A 19239-nucleotide genomic window follows, 5' to 3' on the forward strand; every position below is an offset into this window, starting at 1 on the left:
ACACACACACACACACACACACACACACACACACACACACACACAGAAAGACCCTTCCTCTTGCTCAGCCCTTCCAGTGTCCTTCCAGCACCCTCTATTGGCATAGCCTAAAATTGTGTCCATCAACAAAGAAATGTCTACAGGGTCCATCTTGAGAATCACAAAGTAAGGCAAAAAAGGATTTGAAGTTGAAAGGCAAAATATTAGTAACTACAGCACTATATAACAGCATATATCCAAATATGCATTTATTACCCTGACCTATCTTCTAAATTTCAGACTTCTGGGTGTCTATATATAGATATCACAAAGACACCCCTAACTCAGCATGCCTTCTTCATTATACTCATGGAAACAGTTGTCAAGACCTGTAATTTTTATTTAAAATTACAAATATCTTATCTTCTTTTGAATATATATATTATTTGGAGATATATATATATATATATGTATGTATATTATTGGATATATTCTATCACTAGCTCAGATTCTCATTGCCAATTAGAACTAGTACCCATTATGACAATTACATAACTCTCCACCTGTCTTTCTCATAATCACCAGAATTTACCATCTAAAACAAGTTTTTCTAATGCTCTATTTGCCGACAGAACAAGGTCTAAATCCGTTATCTAGGTATTTAAGACTCTTCACAAAATGACACCAATACACTGCTCCAGTCTCATTTCTTACTACATCCTGATGCTACTGCTACTACTACTAAGAAACATTAACGTCTATTGAGCACTTAATATGGTCCACACACTAAAAAACAGATATATGTATAACCTCACTTAATACTCACATCAAATTTGTGAAGTGTTATCCTTAATTTTAAGGAAAAAAAAACTGAGGCAAAAATTAGTTAAGTAACTTCCCTAATGTCATACAGCTCTAGTAAATAGTAAAATCAAACTCTGGGCAGTCTAACTTCAGAATATGTGCTTTTAACTGCTACATTATGTGTCTCTCTAAAAATAAATAAGAATAGAAATACATTTAACAAATGAGCAAAAGACTCATAAAAAAAACTACAAAACTTTACTGAGAGAAATTGCTTATCTAAATAAATGGAAAGATATCCCATGTTCATGGATTTTAAAACCTATTGTTAAATGGTGATACTACTCAAAGTGATCTACAGATTAAATGAACTCTCTATCAAAATCCGAATGGAACATTTTATGAAAATAGAAAAACCCATCCTAAAATTTATATGGAACCTCAAAAGACCCTGAATAATGAAAACAATCTTGAACAAGAAAAACAAAGTTAGAGAACCCACATTTACTAACTTCAAAACTTAATACAAAGCTACAGTAATCCAAAAAATGTGTGCTACAGGCATAAAGATAGACATATGGACCGATGGAATAGAACAGATTGCCAAGAAATAAGCCATCACATATAAGGTTAATTGATTTTTGACAAGGGTATCAATATCACTCAATAAGGAATGGACTATCTGTTCAACAAATGATGCTGGGAAAACTGGGTATACACTACTAATGAATTGAATTATGTCCCCCGAAAATGTATATGTTGAAATCCTAATCCTTGGTACCTCAGAATGTAACCTTATTTGTAAATCAAGTTATTGCACATATCATTACTTAAGATGAGATTATTCTATGTAGGGTGGGCTCCCAATCTAATATGATTGATGCGTTTATAAAAAGGGGAAATTTGGACACCAGCACACACACAAACAGAACATCATGTGAACATAAAAGCGGAAATTAGCATAATCTCTTAGCAAGTCAAGGAACAATAAAGATTGCCACAAAGCACCAGAAGCTAGGAGAGAAGCATATTACGTGCTCTTTTTCACAACCCTCAGAAGGAACCAACCTGCGAACACCTTGATCTTGGTCTTTTAGCCTCCAGAACTGTCAGACAATAAATTTCTGTAGTTTATCCACCCAGTTCGTGGTCCTTTCCTACGGCAGCCCTAGCAAACTAATACATCTATGTGCAAAAGAATGAGGTTGTAAACTGTACTTTACACCATACACAAAATTTAATTCTAAATGGATCAAAGATTTAAACATAAGAGCTAAAACTATAGAACTCAGAATAAAACATAGGGGAAAATCTCAAAATCATCAAAATTAAAACTTGTGCATCAAAGTCACAACTGACAGAATTGAAAAGCCAACCCACTGAATAGGATAAAATATTTACAAGTCATATATCTGATAACGGATTAATATCTAGAATATATTTTCTTAAAACTCCTTAAACTCAAAAATAAAACCACAAATGACTCCACTCAGACATAGGGCAAAGAACCTGAATAGGCATTTCTCCAAACTATACAAATGCTTGATAAGCAAATGAAAAGGTTTTCAACATCATTAGTCATTAGGGAAAAGAAAATCAAAACCACAATGAGATATTATTTTACATCCACTAGGATGGCTGTTACATAAACCAAAAAAACTACAAGTGGTGACAAAAATATGAAGCAACTGGAACCATTGTACATTGCTTGTGGAAATGTAAAATGGTTCAGCTACTGTGGAAAGCAGTTTTCTGGTTCCTCAAAAAGTTAAACATAGAATTACCTTATGACCCAGCAATTTCATTCCTAGGTATATAGCCAAAATAATTGAAAACAAGAATATGAAAGATATTTACATGCCAGTGTTCACAGAAGTATTATTCACAGTAGCCAAAAAGTAGAAAGAGGTTGGGCACGGTGGCTCACGCCTGTAATCCCAGCACTTTGGGAGGCCAAAGTGGGGTGGATCACGAGGTCAGGAGATCGAGACCATCCTGGCCAATATAGTGAAACCTCATCTCTACTAAAATACAAAAAATTAGCTAGGCATGGTGGTGCATGCCTATAATCCCAGCTATTCAGGAGGGTGAGGCAGGGGAAAGGGGAATCGCTTGAACCCAGGAGGTGGAGATAGCCTCCTAAGCTGAGATTGTGCCATTGCACTCCAGTCTGGGGACACAACAAGACTCCATCTCAAAAAAAATTGAAACAGTGCAAGTATTCATCAAGAGATGAATGGATACAAATTTGGTGTGTGTGTGTGTGTGTGTGTGTGTGTGTGTGTGTATTTATATAAATATATGTGAATATTGGCCTTAAAGGGGAACGAAGTTCTGATAAATGCTACAATGTTAAGTTAAATAAACCAGACACAAAAGGGTAAACATGGTATGGTTCCACTTATATGAGGTTTACAAAATATTATTTATAGTCAGTAGACTAGACATTACCAGGGGTTGGGGAGAAGGGGAAGTAGGGAGTTATTGCTTAATGATTAATGGCTGCTGTTTTGAATGATACAACATTTTGGAAATATATCATGGTGATGGTTACACAACATTTTGAATGTACTTAATGCTAGTGAATTGAACTCTTAAAAATTGTTAAAATCATAAATTTTATATTATGGATATTTTAATCACAATTTTTTTTAAAAGCTCATGAGAAGATGTCAAGGGCCTAGGAGACTGGAATGGAGAGGGAAGGAGTGGGACATTTGGTACCTAGGACTAGAATCAGCAGAAATTGTTCATTCACTGAGGGGTAGGGAGTTAGGTGTGTTAGATGTGACGCTCAGATTGCCAGATTGAAATCCTGGGAAGCTGTGTAAGGCATTGTCAAGATTAACTGGCGATACAGACTGAAGAATAGGCCTGCCATGCTGGACCAAGGCTTGTTCAGCTGCGGTCTCCTTCAACGTTAAGTGCTGTGCGTGATCCCATGATCTAATAGAAACGTGATCTGACCATAGTAGCACCCCATTTACCATCACAGATGGTTCGGCCAAAAAAATTGACAAACAAATAAACAGCAGCTAACATTTACTGACCACTTGCGATGTACAAACACTGTGCCAGGCACTTTGCATGCATCAGTTTAATCCTCACAACTGTCCTCTGAGGAATGATCGTTCTCATTTTACAAACCTTATGTTGAACCATGCTATATCACGGCTATATCATGGCTCAACATAAGGTTTGTAAATTCTTTTAGGAATCTGCCATTCCTTAAAATAATGACGTCCACTGTCAAACTTCAATATCTGTGTTCATTTCTGATTCCTACAAAAAATAGTGTCCTTCTGTCCCTTTACTGTGTACATTCAATTCTACTCATCCTCCAGGGCCCCTTCCAGTGTGATTCATCTTATCAAGTACTCCAAGCCATCTCACTCAGAATGATCATTTCCTCACTTAGCATTTAGTCTCTTAAAAAGATGTCTTCAGAGTAATGTCTCCCTGATATGATTGTGGGATCCTTGAGAACAGAAGCCAGTTTTTCTTAGTCTTTGAATTTCTAACCACAAAGTGCCTTTCATTCAGAAGCACTTTCAGTATAGAATGTTGACCTTCTGTAAGTGGATGAACTGAGCTTTAAAATGGTCAGGAGGCTGAAGTGGGAGGATCGCTTGAGCCCAAGAGTTAAAGGCTGCAGCGAGCTGTGAGCTGTGAACACACCACTGCGCTCTAGCCTTGGCAACAGAGGAAGACACTCTCTCTTGAAAAAAAATGAGGTAATAGGGAACCTCATTTGTACCTTTTGTAGCTCATGAGCAGAACCTGGACCTGCTCAGTCTCCATTCGGTTCTCTTTTTGTGTTATCCTAGTGTCGTCTGTCTTTCCAGCTCTGCATATAAATTTCCATTCCAAAATCAACTATAGTCCATAGGCTGGGCACAGTGGCTCACGCCTATAATCCCAGCACTTTTGCAGGCCACGGCGGTGGACCACCTGAGGTCAGGAGTTCAAGACAGGCCTGCCTCTACTAACAATACAAAATTGGCCAGTCTCTACTGAAACCCTGTCTCAACTAAAAATACAAAATTAGCCGGCAGTGGTGGTGCATGACGGTAATCCTAGCTATCTTGGAAGGCTGAGGCAGGAGAATTGCTTGAACCCAGGAGGTGGAGTTTGCAGTGAGCAGAGATTGAGCCATTGCGCTCCAGCCTGGGCAACAAGAATGAAACTCCATCTAAATAAATAGAAAAATAAAATAAAATAAAATCTACTATAGTCCATAAAAAGGAGTATCTTAATTTTTATTGCCATGTTAAAAATTCACAGCCAGAAATATTGGAAGTCGCCAGCTTTTCTTCCATTCATGTCCTCTCTGATGTCCTCACTAGACCATCAGGTACACAAAGGAGAAAACTGGTTCTTTTTTATTTTTTGCTATATATCCAGTTTCTGGCATAGTGCCTGGGACATAGCAGGTACCTAGCAAATATTGTTGAATGAGTAATGAACCCACCACTTGTTACTTAAAAGACCTAATGCTATCAGGAGAAATTAGCAGACCATGCTGGCTCATTTTTAAGCTAACCCTCTCTAACAGCCAATTGAATTACCTACCCCACACCTACTAGTCACCTTGACATTTATGCTGCATTCCCTTTCTCTTGTACCTCTCTGATAAAAACTTCCTGTGTTGGGGTTGGGGGTGACAATATTAAAGCTGAGCCTGCTTCTTTACTCTCTGCCAGACCTATTCCTGATCCTTGCCCAAAAGGAGATTATCTCTGTAATCCCATCACACATTGTTTCCCCTTTTCCTCATTGTTCTCCTTCCCACCCATTCCTAGCCAAGCACCGCCTCATTTTCTAATCCTGTTCAGTATCTCTCAAGATTGCTTGACACAATTTCAATTATGTTGTGCCCTGAAGTTGGGCATCAAAGGCATAAGGCCTGAAAATGATTGATTCTGTGATAGACCTGTTTAATAGCCAGTGTCCTAGGTTTGGACATGTGTGTGTGCGTGAACTGCTTCACCTTCAGCCGGAGGTACAGAGCCCATGTTGAAAAAATGTCAATCATCCTAAGTATTCTTGTCTACATTTTTTTTAATTTTAGTAATGTGAATAAACAATGTTAGAATCAGTTTTATTAGAATTTTATTCACCTGTTTATTTCAATGGAGTTGAGTTTGTGAGCAACATGAGATAATCTGAATATATGCTGGAGAGAGGCGGGTGGACAGGAAAGAAGAGAAGCAAGCGGGAATGGCTGGATACGAATCCTGGGGAAGAGCAGGATATTAATCTCATATCCAGCTGCCTACCTTATCCAGTAGTGAACTCGCAGTATTTCCCCTCTGGCACAACTTTTTGCTGCAATTTACACAGATGTGGACAATTAAGCCTTTGAAACCTGAAATTTGGCTTCCAAAGCAGTTTATCCCATTGTCTACACAGATGCCACTTGAGTGAGAATTTAGAATATTCAAGAGTTTAGAAAATGACATCCTCCATCCCTGCCAGAGGCCGTTTGAGCTCATAACATTTAAAAACAAATAGAGGCTCTCCAATAGGCACAGGCTGATTTGGCAGACTTGTCACTCAGTGTCCCTGGCTTGGGTATGTTTTCTTCTTCCCCACATCCTCCTCTTCCAGGAGCAGAGTCGCTCCACAAGTAAGTTCAAATGCCAGCCAACATAGGAGAAAAAGCTTCTCTGTCTGGAGCCCACTGGCCACGAACCTGCAAGCAGCTGCTTTTTCTTCCCAAATGTGTTCAGAGCTCCTGGACTCAAGTAGAGAGAAAAATAGTGCCCTGAAGTTGTCTTCAGTAGAAACTGATACTGGTTCTCTAAGAAGAGTGTGTCTGCGAGTTAAATGGCCCAAGAATGAAAAGAAAGGCCTGCTCAGAATTCTGTCGGGCAGCTTTCAGGTTATAGACAGCTGTAGAAAACCAACACACTGCACTCACATCAGGAGATCAAATAGGAGATTTACAGAGTGTGCCAGGCTCAAGACAGTGATAGCAAAATCTACTTTTGACCTTCTGGGCATTTCTATTTCACTAGAGAAATCCCATCACACACCAGGAAATTGATTTTATAAATCGTACATTTTAAGCTTGGCTTCACAAATTCCAGAGAGAAGCTCCTCCCTGGTACTTGTTTCAGGGAAGGTGGAGTAAAGGCAAAAGAAATGAGAGTAAATCGGGTGCCTTCGGACAACCAGCCAAGTTCGTTCCCTGTCTTTCTAGGTCTCCTACACTAAGAGAAGGGGTGCAACTAGTTTTCAAGGGGTCAGGGCAGGCATTTTTTCCTATTTCGGGGTTCAAATCTGAAGTCAATGGATTCCAGGAAAACCAATACAGAAGTGCTTGGAAGCATCCACTTATAGTTTTGTTTGTTTCAAAAATGTCCATCGCTTTTCTTGGATTCTCAGAGAAATCTGTAGGCAAAACCAGGTTAAGAACTGCTCCCCTCTACCCTGCATTATTTCACATTACCTTGTCATCAGGGACAGAGACCCCGAAGGCAGAGGCCCGGCAGTAGCGGATGAGCCCAACCTGTTGCCAGAGTCACTGAATAAGGAGATTAGTACCCACCACATTGATTCTCTCCTGACTGGCATCCCCAACCTCTACTCCTAGAGTAAATGAAATAGGAACTCTCTCTCTCCACCACCACCATTCTATCCCAGCATTATTCATTCCTTTCATGATACTCTGAATATTTCATAAAAATCTTCTCTCTTCCTCATTTCCCACCCCAGTAGGAACAGGCCCAGTTGGGTATTTTTCTGTTGCAGAGAAACTCCTTTCCTTATCTACTCATCCAGGCAAAAGAACCTTGGTTAAAATGATCACTTGGGCCCATTGTGGTTTTGTTTCCATTCTTAAAAGGACCTAAAGGGATTATTATAATCCAGGACTATGTAAAGGCTTAAAAAGGAGTAAGATCATTGACTTTACGTAAGCATACACACCTAAGTGGCAAACTATCAAGAATATCCATCTCTGCTACAGGCTGTGCTTCTGACACTTTCAGGGAGACTGGTGAAACTTTCAAGCAGGAAGATATGAGGAAAGGGCCGGGCATAGCATTTCACACCTGTAATCCCAGCACTTTGGGAGGATGAGGCAGGTGGATCAAGTGAGGTCAGGAGTTTAAGACCAGCCTGAGCAACATAGTGAAACCCCGTCTCTACTAAAAATACGAAATGTAGCTGGGCATGGTGGCACATGCCTGTAATCCCTGCTATTCAGGAGGCTGAGGCAGGAGAATCGCTTGAACCTGGGAGGTGGAGGTTGCAGTGAGCCGAGATTGCGCCACTGCACTCCAGCCTGGGTGACAGAGTGAGACTCCGTTTCAAAAAAAAAAAAAAGACAAAAGGACATGTCTCTGCCCAAACTCTACTTCTACTGCCGTTTCAGCTTTTGACACTTTTTATTGTCCACACTTTTCCTACCTCTAAGTATTGAGTTCCTTATATCAGTGCTAATATGATCATTGTAAAGAATTATCCTTTTCCACTCTGCAAATTTTCAAAGGTCAGGTTTTATGTAGAGAATCTTTATACAGTATAGTATTTCAGCATTAATACTGTCTTTCCTATTTTGCTAATACTCTAGAGTGACATTTAATTTATCATCCAAAGCAATGCTAAACTACGACAATAGGCATAGACCGATACCACTGTAGTCAAATTGAAACCAAAGGTCACCACGTTTTGCACAGAACCATGCAGGGATAAGTGGTTCACGCCCCTCCATCACTTACTGTATCTGCAACACCCACCTCATAGTGGATCTCTCTCCCGCTAGCATGATAATGGTGGAAGGTGCTTTGAAGCAGGAAGATAATAAAATCCAAATTAAGCACTGTCTAAAAAGGAAAGTCTTCACTTTTACTGAAGTCATGAACTCTAGGCTGCTCCCTATATTGCATTATCAACACATTCTTTGCGGCAAGCAGCTGCAGTTTGGTTGTTTAACCATCTCGTGTTCTGTAGCATGCAGAGTGGACCATGTTGTAACCATAATAGGTCTGTTGCCTGACGCGTGCAGCAAGTCAATACACCAAGATATGGGGTTGCAGCAGAGAAAGAGGTTTAATCATAGGGCCGCCAAATGAGGAGATGGAAGGAAACCTCAAATCTGTCCCCCCAAGGAGCTTGGGGCTAGGATTTATTTTTAAGGGCTTTGGAATAGGCTGAAGTTGGGAGATCATTGATTGGTCACAGAGAGCAGGATGAGGTCATGGGACAGAAGGAAGAAACCATATTCTCATGTTGATCCGTTTCCTCTGTGAGGGTCTTTAAACTGGCTGCCCTCAGCTGTTCTGCTGGAATTCAATATCTGCTTAAGCAATTCTTAAACAAAAACCATATGATTCTAATGGTAGAAATCCTATGCATAGGAAAAATGGAGATCCAAATGGTGAGTATCTAGTGCTACAGAGTTTCGGTGACAAGGAAGTGGGTCAGAGTGCAGACTGATTAATACTTAATTATAACTATATTTCTGCCCAGAATTCTTGTTAAGCCTGTGAAGATGGCTTCAACGTTACATTTAATTCCCTGATTTTTCTTCATAAATTGCACACAAATTCAAAGTCTCATTCAATATGCGTGTAATCAAAAAGATCATCTAGGTCTTACTTAATCTATACTGTGGTTGTTAGGAGCCAGTGATAAAATATAACATAGCCCTACACTCAACATTCTTTCACCTTTCTACAGATCCGAAACATAGCAGCAAATCTCTGTGTGGACAGCAAGCATGGAGCCACCGGAACAGAGCTGAGGCTGGACATCTGTGTCAAGGATGGTTCTGAACGAACATGGTCTCATGAACAGGTGCGTCAGCTCCCGGAAGCCAGGGCAGCGGGAGCCAGTGGGGGGCTGAGGCAGACACAGGGGCATGCAGCCGGAACAAATCTCCGCATGGTGCAGATGGTGCGTGTGGAACCTGGAGTGAGGCTGCTGTGTCACCAGCCAGCCCTGCAGTTCAGTGAATCACTTAGTCTCCGTTTATGTTTCTTCTAAGAGCAGATGTGATAATCAGTTCAGATAATATACACAGTTATGCTTTAAATATGAGAAAGCATGGGAGAAATGTGGACTACAACTCTAACCTTATTTCTTTTCCCAGAATGAGAGTTGAGCACAGAAAGCCTGCAGAGTGCTGTGGAACACTTCCAACTAAATTGCATGGTTTTAATGACTCTGTTGTTGTGTGTTTGTGACATTATCTAACCTTGCTTTTCCCCTGACCGTGAACAGATCACTTTACACGGGCCTCCTGCGTTGTAATAGTTTTTAATCTTACACGTAAAGGATGTAAGCGACGACACCCCAGCGTGGACTTTGGGAAATACTTTAAGGCTGTAATTTGATTTTTGGTTTTCTTTTTGCTTTTTTTGTGTGGGTACATGATAGGTGTACATATTTATGGGGTACATGAGATGTTTTGATACAGACATGTAATGCATAATAATCACATCATGTAAAATGGGGTGTTCATCCCCTCAAGCATTTATCCTTTGGGTTTACAAACAATCCAATTATATTCTTTTAGTTATTTTTAAATGTGCAACTAAATTATTATTGACTATAGTCACTCTGTTGTGCTATCAAATACTAGGTCTTTTTCATTCTTTTGAACTATTTTTTGTACTCATTAAGCATTCCCACCTGCCCCCCCGCCCCCCCCCCCCCCCCCCCTCACCAGCCTCTAGTAACCATCCTTCTACTATCATCTCCATGGGTTCAATGGTTTTGAGTTTTAGATCCCACAGATAAGTGAAAATGTGCAATGTTTGTCTTTCCATACCTGGCTTATTTCACTTCGCATAATAACCTCCAGTTCCATCCATGCTGTTGCAAATGACAGGATCTCATTCTTCTTTATGGCTGAATAGTACTCCATTGTGTATAGCACCACATTTTCTTTATTCATTCATCTATTGATGGACACTTAGGTTGCTTCCAAATTTGGGTATTGTGAACAGTGCTGCATCAAACATGGGAGTGTGGATGTCTCCTCAATATATCGATTTCCTTTCTTTTGGGTATATACCCAGCAGTGGTATTGCTGGATCACGTGGTAGCTCAATTTTTAGTTTTTTGAGGGACCTCCAAATTGTTTTCTGTAGTAATAGTACTAAGTTACATTCCCAACAAAAATGGATAAGGTTTGCTATTGCTCTGTATCCCCAACAGCATTTGTCATTGCATTTTGGATATAAGCCATTTCAACTGGGGTGATATGATATCTCATTGTAGTTTTGATTTGCATTTCTCTGATAATCGATGATGCTAGCACATTTTCATCTGCCAGTCTGCCATTTGTACGTTTTCTTTGCAGAAATATCTATTCAAATCTCTTGCCCATTTTTTAAGAGTTGTTTGAGCTCCTTATATATTACAGTTATTAATCGCTTGTCAGATGGGTAGTTTGCAAATATTTTTTCCCATTCTATGGATTGTCTCTTCACTTTGTTGATCGTTTCCTTTGCTGTGCAGAAGCTTTTTAGCTTGATGTGATTCCATTTGTCTATTTTTGCTTTGGTTGCCTGTGCTTTGGGGTATTACTCAAGAAATTTTGCCCAGATCAATGGCCCAAGAGTTTCCTCCACGTTTTCTTGCAGGAGTTATATAGTTTGAGGTCTTAGATTTAAATCTTTAATCAATTTTAATTTGATTTTTGTATATGACAAGAGATAGTGGTCTAGTTTCCTTCTTCTGCATATGAATATCCAGTTTTCCCAGCACCATTTATTAATAAAACTGACTTTTCCTCAGTGTACATTCTTTGCACCTTTGTTGAAAGTGAGTTCACTGTAGGGTTGGGATTTGTTTCTGGGTTCACTATTCTGTTCTATGTAAGGCTGTATTGCTTTTAATCGAAAAACATATCAATGCAACTCAGTTTAAGTGTGTGTGATTTCTAACCCACTTAGAAATTTGGAAGTCCTTGCAAGCAGCTTTCCTGATACTGTGTCACCTACGAAAGAGAAAAAATAATGGGTAAAATTGTCTTTGCTCTCTTTTAGTGTTTTTGTTTTTTATATTTTAGAGATGGCGTCTTGCTCTGTCACCCAGGCTGGAGTTCAGTGATATGATCAATGCTCACTGCAGCCTCAAACTCCTGGGCTGAAGCGATACTCCTGCCTCAGCAGCCTGAGTAGCTGGGACCACAGGTGCATACCACTCAGCTCACCTAACCCTTTTCACTGTTTTCATTTTAAATTAAGAACTATTTCAGGTTGGGCACAGTGGCTCACACCTATAATCCCAGCACTTTGGGAGGCTGAAGCAGACAGATCACCTGAGGTTGGGAGTTCGAGACCAGCCTGACCAACATGGAGAAACCCTGTCTCTACTAAATATACAAACTAGCCAGGTATGGTGGCACATACCTCTAATCCCAGCTAATCGGGAGGCTGAGGCAGAAGAATCGCTTGAACCCAGGAGGCAGAGGTTGTAGTGAGCCGAGATTGTGCCATTGCACTCCAGCCTGGGCAACAAGACCAAAACTCCATCTCAAAATTTAAAAAAGAACTACTTCAATAGAAAGCTATAGAAAACATCATAGCAGATATTTATGTACTCATCATATTCACCTTTTATGAAAAGCAAAAAGGTAAGCAAGCAGTTCCCAGTAACGCATTACTGCCTCCTGTGTTCCTCCAGTGTTCATCTTGTACATTAAACTGGAGCAGGTCCACCATGCCCAGCGCAGGACATTGAACAGTTGTTCAGATGTGCTGAGATTCACTTCCCTCGCTCCACCTCCCTGCCCCTCCCTGCCCCACATCTACCACACTTTACAATGCAGAGCATCACGATGTGAGGGAAACAGCCACAGACCAAGTCCACAACGCAGTCCAGAGTCATTCAGTCCATCCACAGTGCCTCTCCTCTAGCCACTGATCTGACCTTTGAACCCTCTCCTCACAGCCTCATGGTATTCTGGAAGGACTGTGGGCCTTGTAGCCAGGCCAACCTGGATTTTAGTTTAAACTGTGTGGCCTTGTGAAATTGTTAAATCTTTCTAGGCCGTAGTTCTTCCATCTTGGACAGGGTGGTTAGGAGAATAAACCTTGCAGCAGCATCTTGCACAGGCACCAGGTGCAGAGCAATATCCTCTCCCTCCTGCCTTCCTTCTCTCAAACACCCACAAATCCCTTTATGCTAACACCAAATTAGAAACCTCTCTCAGGTCCAAGGCAGCTGGGACTTTGGCTTCAATTATCTGTTCCCAGCATAGTCAGCAAATACTAGTTACTACTCACTCAAATATACCCTGCAGGCCTGGGCACGGTGTCTTGTGCCTATAATCTCAGCGCTTTGGGAGGGTGAGGCAGGTGGATCACTTGAGGTCAGGAGATCAAGACTAGCCTGGCTAACATGTCAAAATCCAGTCTCTAGTAAAAATACAAAACTTAGCCAGGCATGCTGGCACATGCCTGTAGTCCCAGCTACTCAGGAGGCTGAGGCAGGGAATCATTTGAACCTGGGAGGCAAAGGCTGCAGTGAGCCAAGATCGTGCCATTGCACTCCAGTCTGGGTGACAGAGACTCCATCTAAAAATATATATATATATACACACACACACACATACATATGTGTGTATACAGCCATACATACACATACACATATATGTGTGTGTATGTATGTATATGTATGTGTGTGTATATTATATATATATTATAATATGTGTGTGTGTGTGTGTGTGTGTGTGTGTATGTAAAACCAGATGGGTTTTAAAGAAGGCTCTGTGACTCCAGGATTTATTGATAGGTATTAAATATGAGCGAAAAATTATTTGCCTCCTCCTTCCTCTGTCTGTTTCTATAAGCACCATGAAGAATGTTACCAGGCACCTGAGGAGTAGTGCTGGACTGTTAATTCCAACGAGCAATTCTGACTTCAGCCTGGGAGCAAGAGAGAAGGTTTAGAAACTGTAGGAAAGACCGGCATCTAGAGTGGAAAAGGACTTTTTCAACAAGAAAAAGGAGCAAGCCATCAGGAAAAACTTCATTTCTTGGACTAAACTCCTCTCTACCATCTCTATTCAGCCCAACCAAGAAACACATGTGGCCAGCTGGTGCATATAAAGGAGGCCTAAAAATGCCTGAACTGGGTTTAGTATCTCTATCCGGCAATGCTCTAGAATAAAATCTGCTCTGGCCTGCGGATTTTATTTGACAGCTGAACATGGAAAAAATTGTTGGTTCATTCCCCGCAACCCGCTCCACGCCCCCGCACCCTCCACCACCCACCCCCAGGCTAAACTGCAAAAATCTATGGCCTGTAATTCAAGAAATGGTCACCAGAGAGCAGCACTAGACAAGCAGAAAACTACATAGGCAAAACAGAAAAACCAGCTTAATATAGCTCTTTGAAAAGACTTCCTGTCTCTAGAGATCCTAAAAATGAAGCTACAGTAGGATTGACTACGGTTGATAAGTGGTGAAAAATTCATCATATTTGAAATACTGCCATATATTGACTTGGAGGTTAAACATTACAAGCTGTTTCATTTGCCAGTAATTAACTGTAAGCTTTATTCAATATATTACTCAGTGACTTATAAAAATTAGGAATCACTCTTCCACATTTAGATTAAAATTCCTGCATGAGGAAAGCATATCAGAACATGAAAATTATGGGTTTTCTTTTTAATTCAAAAGCATTCAAAGAACACAAAAGGAGACTTGTTAGAGTTGAAATGCTCTAGAATTTCAAAAGAAAAAAGTGGCAACAATTTTTAAAAAGTGAATAAACAAAATTGTTACATGGGAAATAAAACAGTCAATTGAAGAACCTGTATAAGAAAATGCCTTCTGCTGCAGAACACTGGTGGTGACTGTTTCTGTGAAGGAAGCAAATGTATGATTCATTTTGCTAGGGTGATCTGCATAGCTGTTTGATATCATGGTAGCGTTATGCTTCCTTTGGGGATCAAGAAAGAAACACAAAAATAGATCCTAATAAGACTATAAGGTCTGGAAAGAACACTCCCCAGCTCCCCTTGAGTCCAAGGGAGAGGAGCAGGGAGGAGGAGGAGCCCTCTTGGCCTAGTTTGACTGTTCCCCCTCCACAGGCCCAGCAGCAGGCTCTGATGTCATGCTGAGGAACAAATGTTGCAGCCAGGCTTTAATCCTCCCGAGGCAGCAAACACTGGCTCCCTTTCCAGGACCTGAGGGAAGATTCACAAACAAAGACAGAAGCAAGTTGATGCGTGCATCCAGCGGACAGACTCTTTTCCCTCTTTGGGAAAATAGAGTGTCACTATCAAGACAAAGCATACTGATGGGTGCAAACTGCAGGGAGGAACATGCTGTATCTCAGGTTTCTGCAAACCTCGTAATGATGAAATAAAATATCACAATCCACAGACAGAGAAAAATAGTTTCTGTTGTCTCAATCCAGGTAGCAAGAGCAAGCGATGATAGGTGTGCTTGCAGTACCAAATCCAGTGACCATACTCATATAATACAAAGAGAACCAGGCAACATTACATATATCACATTAATATTAAAGTAAAGATGTAAGAATTAACATTGTGATATGGTTTGGTTGTGTCCCCAAGTCTCATCTTCAATTGTAGTTCCCATAATCCCCATGTGTCATGGGAGGGAGCCGGTGGGAGATAATTTAATCATGGGGTGGTTACCCTCATGCTGTTCTCCTGGTAATGACTGAATTCTCACGAGATCTGATGGTTCTATAAGGGGATTTTACCCTTTTGTTTGGCCCTGCTCCCTGCTGCTGCCATGTGAAGGAGGGCGTGTTTGCTCCCCCTTCTGCCATGACTGTAAGTTTCCTGAAGTCTTCGTAGCCAGCTGAACTGTGAATCAATTAACCCTCTCTCCTTTATAATCCACCCTTTATAATTTATTTATAACAAAGACATACAGGTGTGTCTTTATTAGCAGCATGAGAGCAGATTAATATAGTAAACTGGTACTGGTAGGGTAGGGTGCCGCTATAAGGATACCCAAAAATGTGGCAGCCACATTGGAACTGGGTAACAGACAGAGGTTGAAACAGTTGGGAAGGCTCAGAAGAAGACAGGAAAATGTGGGAAAGTTTGGAGCTTCCTAGAGATTTGTTGAATGACTTTGACCAAAATGCTGATAATGATTAGGACAATGAAGTCCAGGCTGAGATGTTCTCAGATGGAGATGAGGAACTTGTTGGGAACTGGGGTAAAGGTCACTCTTGTTATGCAAAGAGACTGGTGACATTTTGCCCCTGCCCCACAGATCAGTGGAACTTTGAACTTGAAAGTGATGATTTACAGTATGTGGCAGAAGAAATCTCTAAATGGCAAAGCATTCGAGAGGAAGCAAACATAAAAGTTGGAAAGTATGCAGCCAAAAGATGAGAAAAGAAAATTTTTTTTTCTGGGAAGAAATTCCAGCCTGCTGCAGAAAGTGGCCTCAGGACATGGTGCCCCGTGTCCCAGCTGCTTAAGCTCCAGCATGACTAAAAGGGGCCAAGGTACAGCTCAGGCCATGGATTCAGAGGGTGCAAGCCCCAAGCCTTGGCAGCTTCCATGTAGTGTTGGGCCTGCGGGTACACAGAAGTCAAGAATTGAGGTTGGGGAACCTCCACCTAGATTTCAGAGGATGTATGGAAACACCTGGATGTCCAGGCAGAGGTGTGCTCATGGAGAGGGGCCCTCATGGAGAACCTCTGCTAGGCAGTGCAGAAGGGAAATGTGGGGTTGGAGACCCCACAGAGTCCCCACTGGGGCACTACATAGTGGAGCTGTGAGAAGAGAGCCACCATCCTCCAGATCCCAGTATGGTAGACCTGCTGACAGCTTGCAGCTTGCACTGTGCTCCTGGAAAAGCTGCAGACACTCAATGCCAGACTGTGAAGGCAGCCAGGAGGGGACTGTACCTTGTAAAGCCACAGGGGCAGAGCTGTCCAAGGGCATGGAAGCCCACCTCTTGCATCAGTGCAACCTAGATGTGAGACATTAAGTCAAAGGAGATCATTTTGGAACTTTAAGGTTTAATGACTTCCCTATTAGATTTCACACTTTCATGGCTTTGTTTTGGGCAATTTCTCCCATTTGGAATGGCTGTATTTACCCAATGCCTGTACCCACATTGTATCTAGGAAGTAACCAACTTGCTTTTGATTTTACAGGATCATAGGCAGAAGGTACTTTGCCTTGTCTCAGATGAGACTTAGACTTTTGGGTTAATGCTGGAGTGAGTTAAGACTCTGGGGTACTATTTGAAGGGCGTGATTGTGTTTTGAAATGGGAGGACATGAGATTTGGGAGGGGCCAGGGGCAGAATGATATGGTTTGGCTGTGTCCCCCTCCAAATCTCATCTGGAGTTGTAGTTCCCATAATCTCCACATGTTGTGGAAGGGGCCCAGTGGGAGGTAATTTGATCGTGGGAGCTGTTCTCATGATGAGTGCATTCTCATGATATCTGGTGGTTTCATAAGAGGCTTTTCCCCCTTTTGCTTGGCACTGCTCCTTGCTGTCACCATATGAAAAAGGACGTGTTTACTTTATCTTCTACTATGATTGTAAGTTTCCTGAGGCCTCCCCAGCCATGCTGAACTGTGAGTCAATTAAACCCCTTTCTTTTATAAATTATCCAGTCTCTGGCATGTCTTTATTAGCAGCATAAGAACGGACTAATACATTGTAAATCTATGTTTTAAAAGATCATTCAAAAGAAGAAAGCAGAGAAACTGACATCAACTTACTTTAACAATGAGGAGTTTAAGGTTGAAAAAAAATCAAGGGTTATTGTACAGGAAACCTGAACAAAATCTAAATTCTTTTGTCAAAAAGAGCAGGCCAAGAGTGAAGACAAACTATAAATGTCACAATAACATTCCCAAAAGCAAACAGTGAATATAATTTCATAATATCTATCTGTTTCTGCATTGACAAGATTTCACACAGAAAAATGTGCCTAATGAAAAGACTCAGTCAATGCCTGGTTGGTTTGACATGGGCATTGAAACAAGATAAATGGCAGTAAGAAGCATGTGAAAGACCTAAGAGAGAAAAAAATTACCTAATCATAGGTGCAGAATAATAAAGCAATTGATACACTCTGAAGATGTATCACCTTGGATAAAGGAAAGTAATAAACAGGTAATAATAATACATAAGAAACTGTGAAAATGACAGGCTAACCATCAGGCTACAAATCCAAGCATGATAATGGCACTACAATACCCAGAAACAGGAAACAGAAGTCACCTAAGGATGCCCTCAGATATAATTGCTACAATAGGTGAATAAAGTTGTCCAACAGAGAGATTTGCCTGTGTTTGTTGTAGCACAGGTATTCTTTTGGACTTAACTGATGCATTTAATAAAAAGTATGAAAAGGCAATCTACCAAAGAAGGGGGGGACACTTGAGGTGTGGTAGAAGCAAGACATTCAATTTCTGCAGGCCTGATTTTCCCCAACTGACTCGTAAGGGACTGTACTAAGCAGTGATTACAGTCCCTTTCAGCTCTGGCCTTCTGAGTGTATAAAAACCAAAGAGAGAGAGAGGGAGACTGAGAGGGAAATAAATCAATCAAGACCACTTGTTCCCACATTGATTGGATGGCCTATAGTACAAGGGAAATGTGCTATTTAAATAAAATAAAGATTTAATCAAAGCCAGTGGTAGGTTTATTGGCCAGGAAACTTCTATTAATTTCTGTTCCAATAATAGGTAACTGAATCTAGAGTCATCGAAGTTGAAAATTCAAAACATAAGCAGTATCATTGTTATTGTTGTAATTAAACAGTACAAACTCATTTGAGAGACCAAAAGACATTCATTTATTTGGATAGTTATCTCAACATATAACAGATAATTATGAGTTTTATTTATTCAATAGAAATTTAATCGAGGATCTATTGCATGTCTTAAACTGTTCCGGGTGCTGGAAACACAAAGGTAAAAGTGATTCAAGCCCTGCAACCAGGGATCTCACTGTCTAGGGAGGGCTATGGAAACAAATGGACAATCATGATGAAATAAGGTAAGGGATGGGAAGGAGTAGGCAGTTCAAAGAGGACAGCTTCTTGGATGAGTGGACACCAGAACTAAATCTTGAATGACTGATGAGCATTACCTAGGTTAACTAGTGATATGTCTGCTTTCCAACCAGAGGGATTGACACGAACAAGGCACAGAAGGAAATGTACAGCCTGGTCTGTGTGAGGAACTACAAATGTTTTAACATTGCTGGAAAATAAATTTGAAGGAAAATACCATAGGTGGAAACAACAGCAAAGACCAGATTGCGGCAAGTTCCTAAGATGTTAAACAGTTTGAATGTTATTCTCTAAGGTTCATGTGAAAAGGTTGTGAGATTTTAGATTGAGATGGAATACCAGAGTCAGTTTAACTCAATAAAGGTAAATAATATTTCATGAAACGTCTGTTTATATTGGAGCCAAGGGAAGGGTGTGTGTGTGTGTGTGTGTGTGTGTGTGTGTGTGTGTGTGTGTGTG

General features: G+C 40.8%; 1 protein-coding gene across 1 annotated transcript in view; it reads left to right on the forward strand.

Annotated features, from left to right (window-relative positions):
• The window catches only part of GALNTL6 (polypeptide N-acetylgalactosaminyltransferase like 6), a 1261291-nt gene that overhangs the window by 1219322 nt on the left and 22730 nt on the right, over nt 1-19239 (forward strand). Inside the window, exon 11 of the mRNA XM_032298886.1 lies at nt 9472-9588. Coding sequence (XP_032154777.1) covers nt 9472-9588 — 117 coding nt within the window. The remainder of the gene's footprint in view (nt 1-9471; nt 9589-19239) is intronic.

This window comes from Sapajus apella, unplaced genomic scaffold (genome assembly GCF_009761245.1).
Source record: "Sapajus apella isolate SASKATOON/1434 unplaced genomic scaffold, GSC_monkey_1.0 scaffold39, whole genome shotgun sequence".
NCBI classification, from domain to species: domain Eukaryota; kingdom Metazoa; phylum Chordata; class Mammalia; order Primates; family Cebidae; genus Sapajus; species Sapajus apella.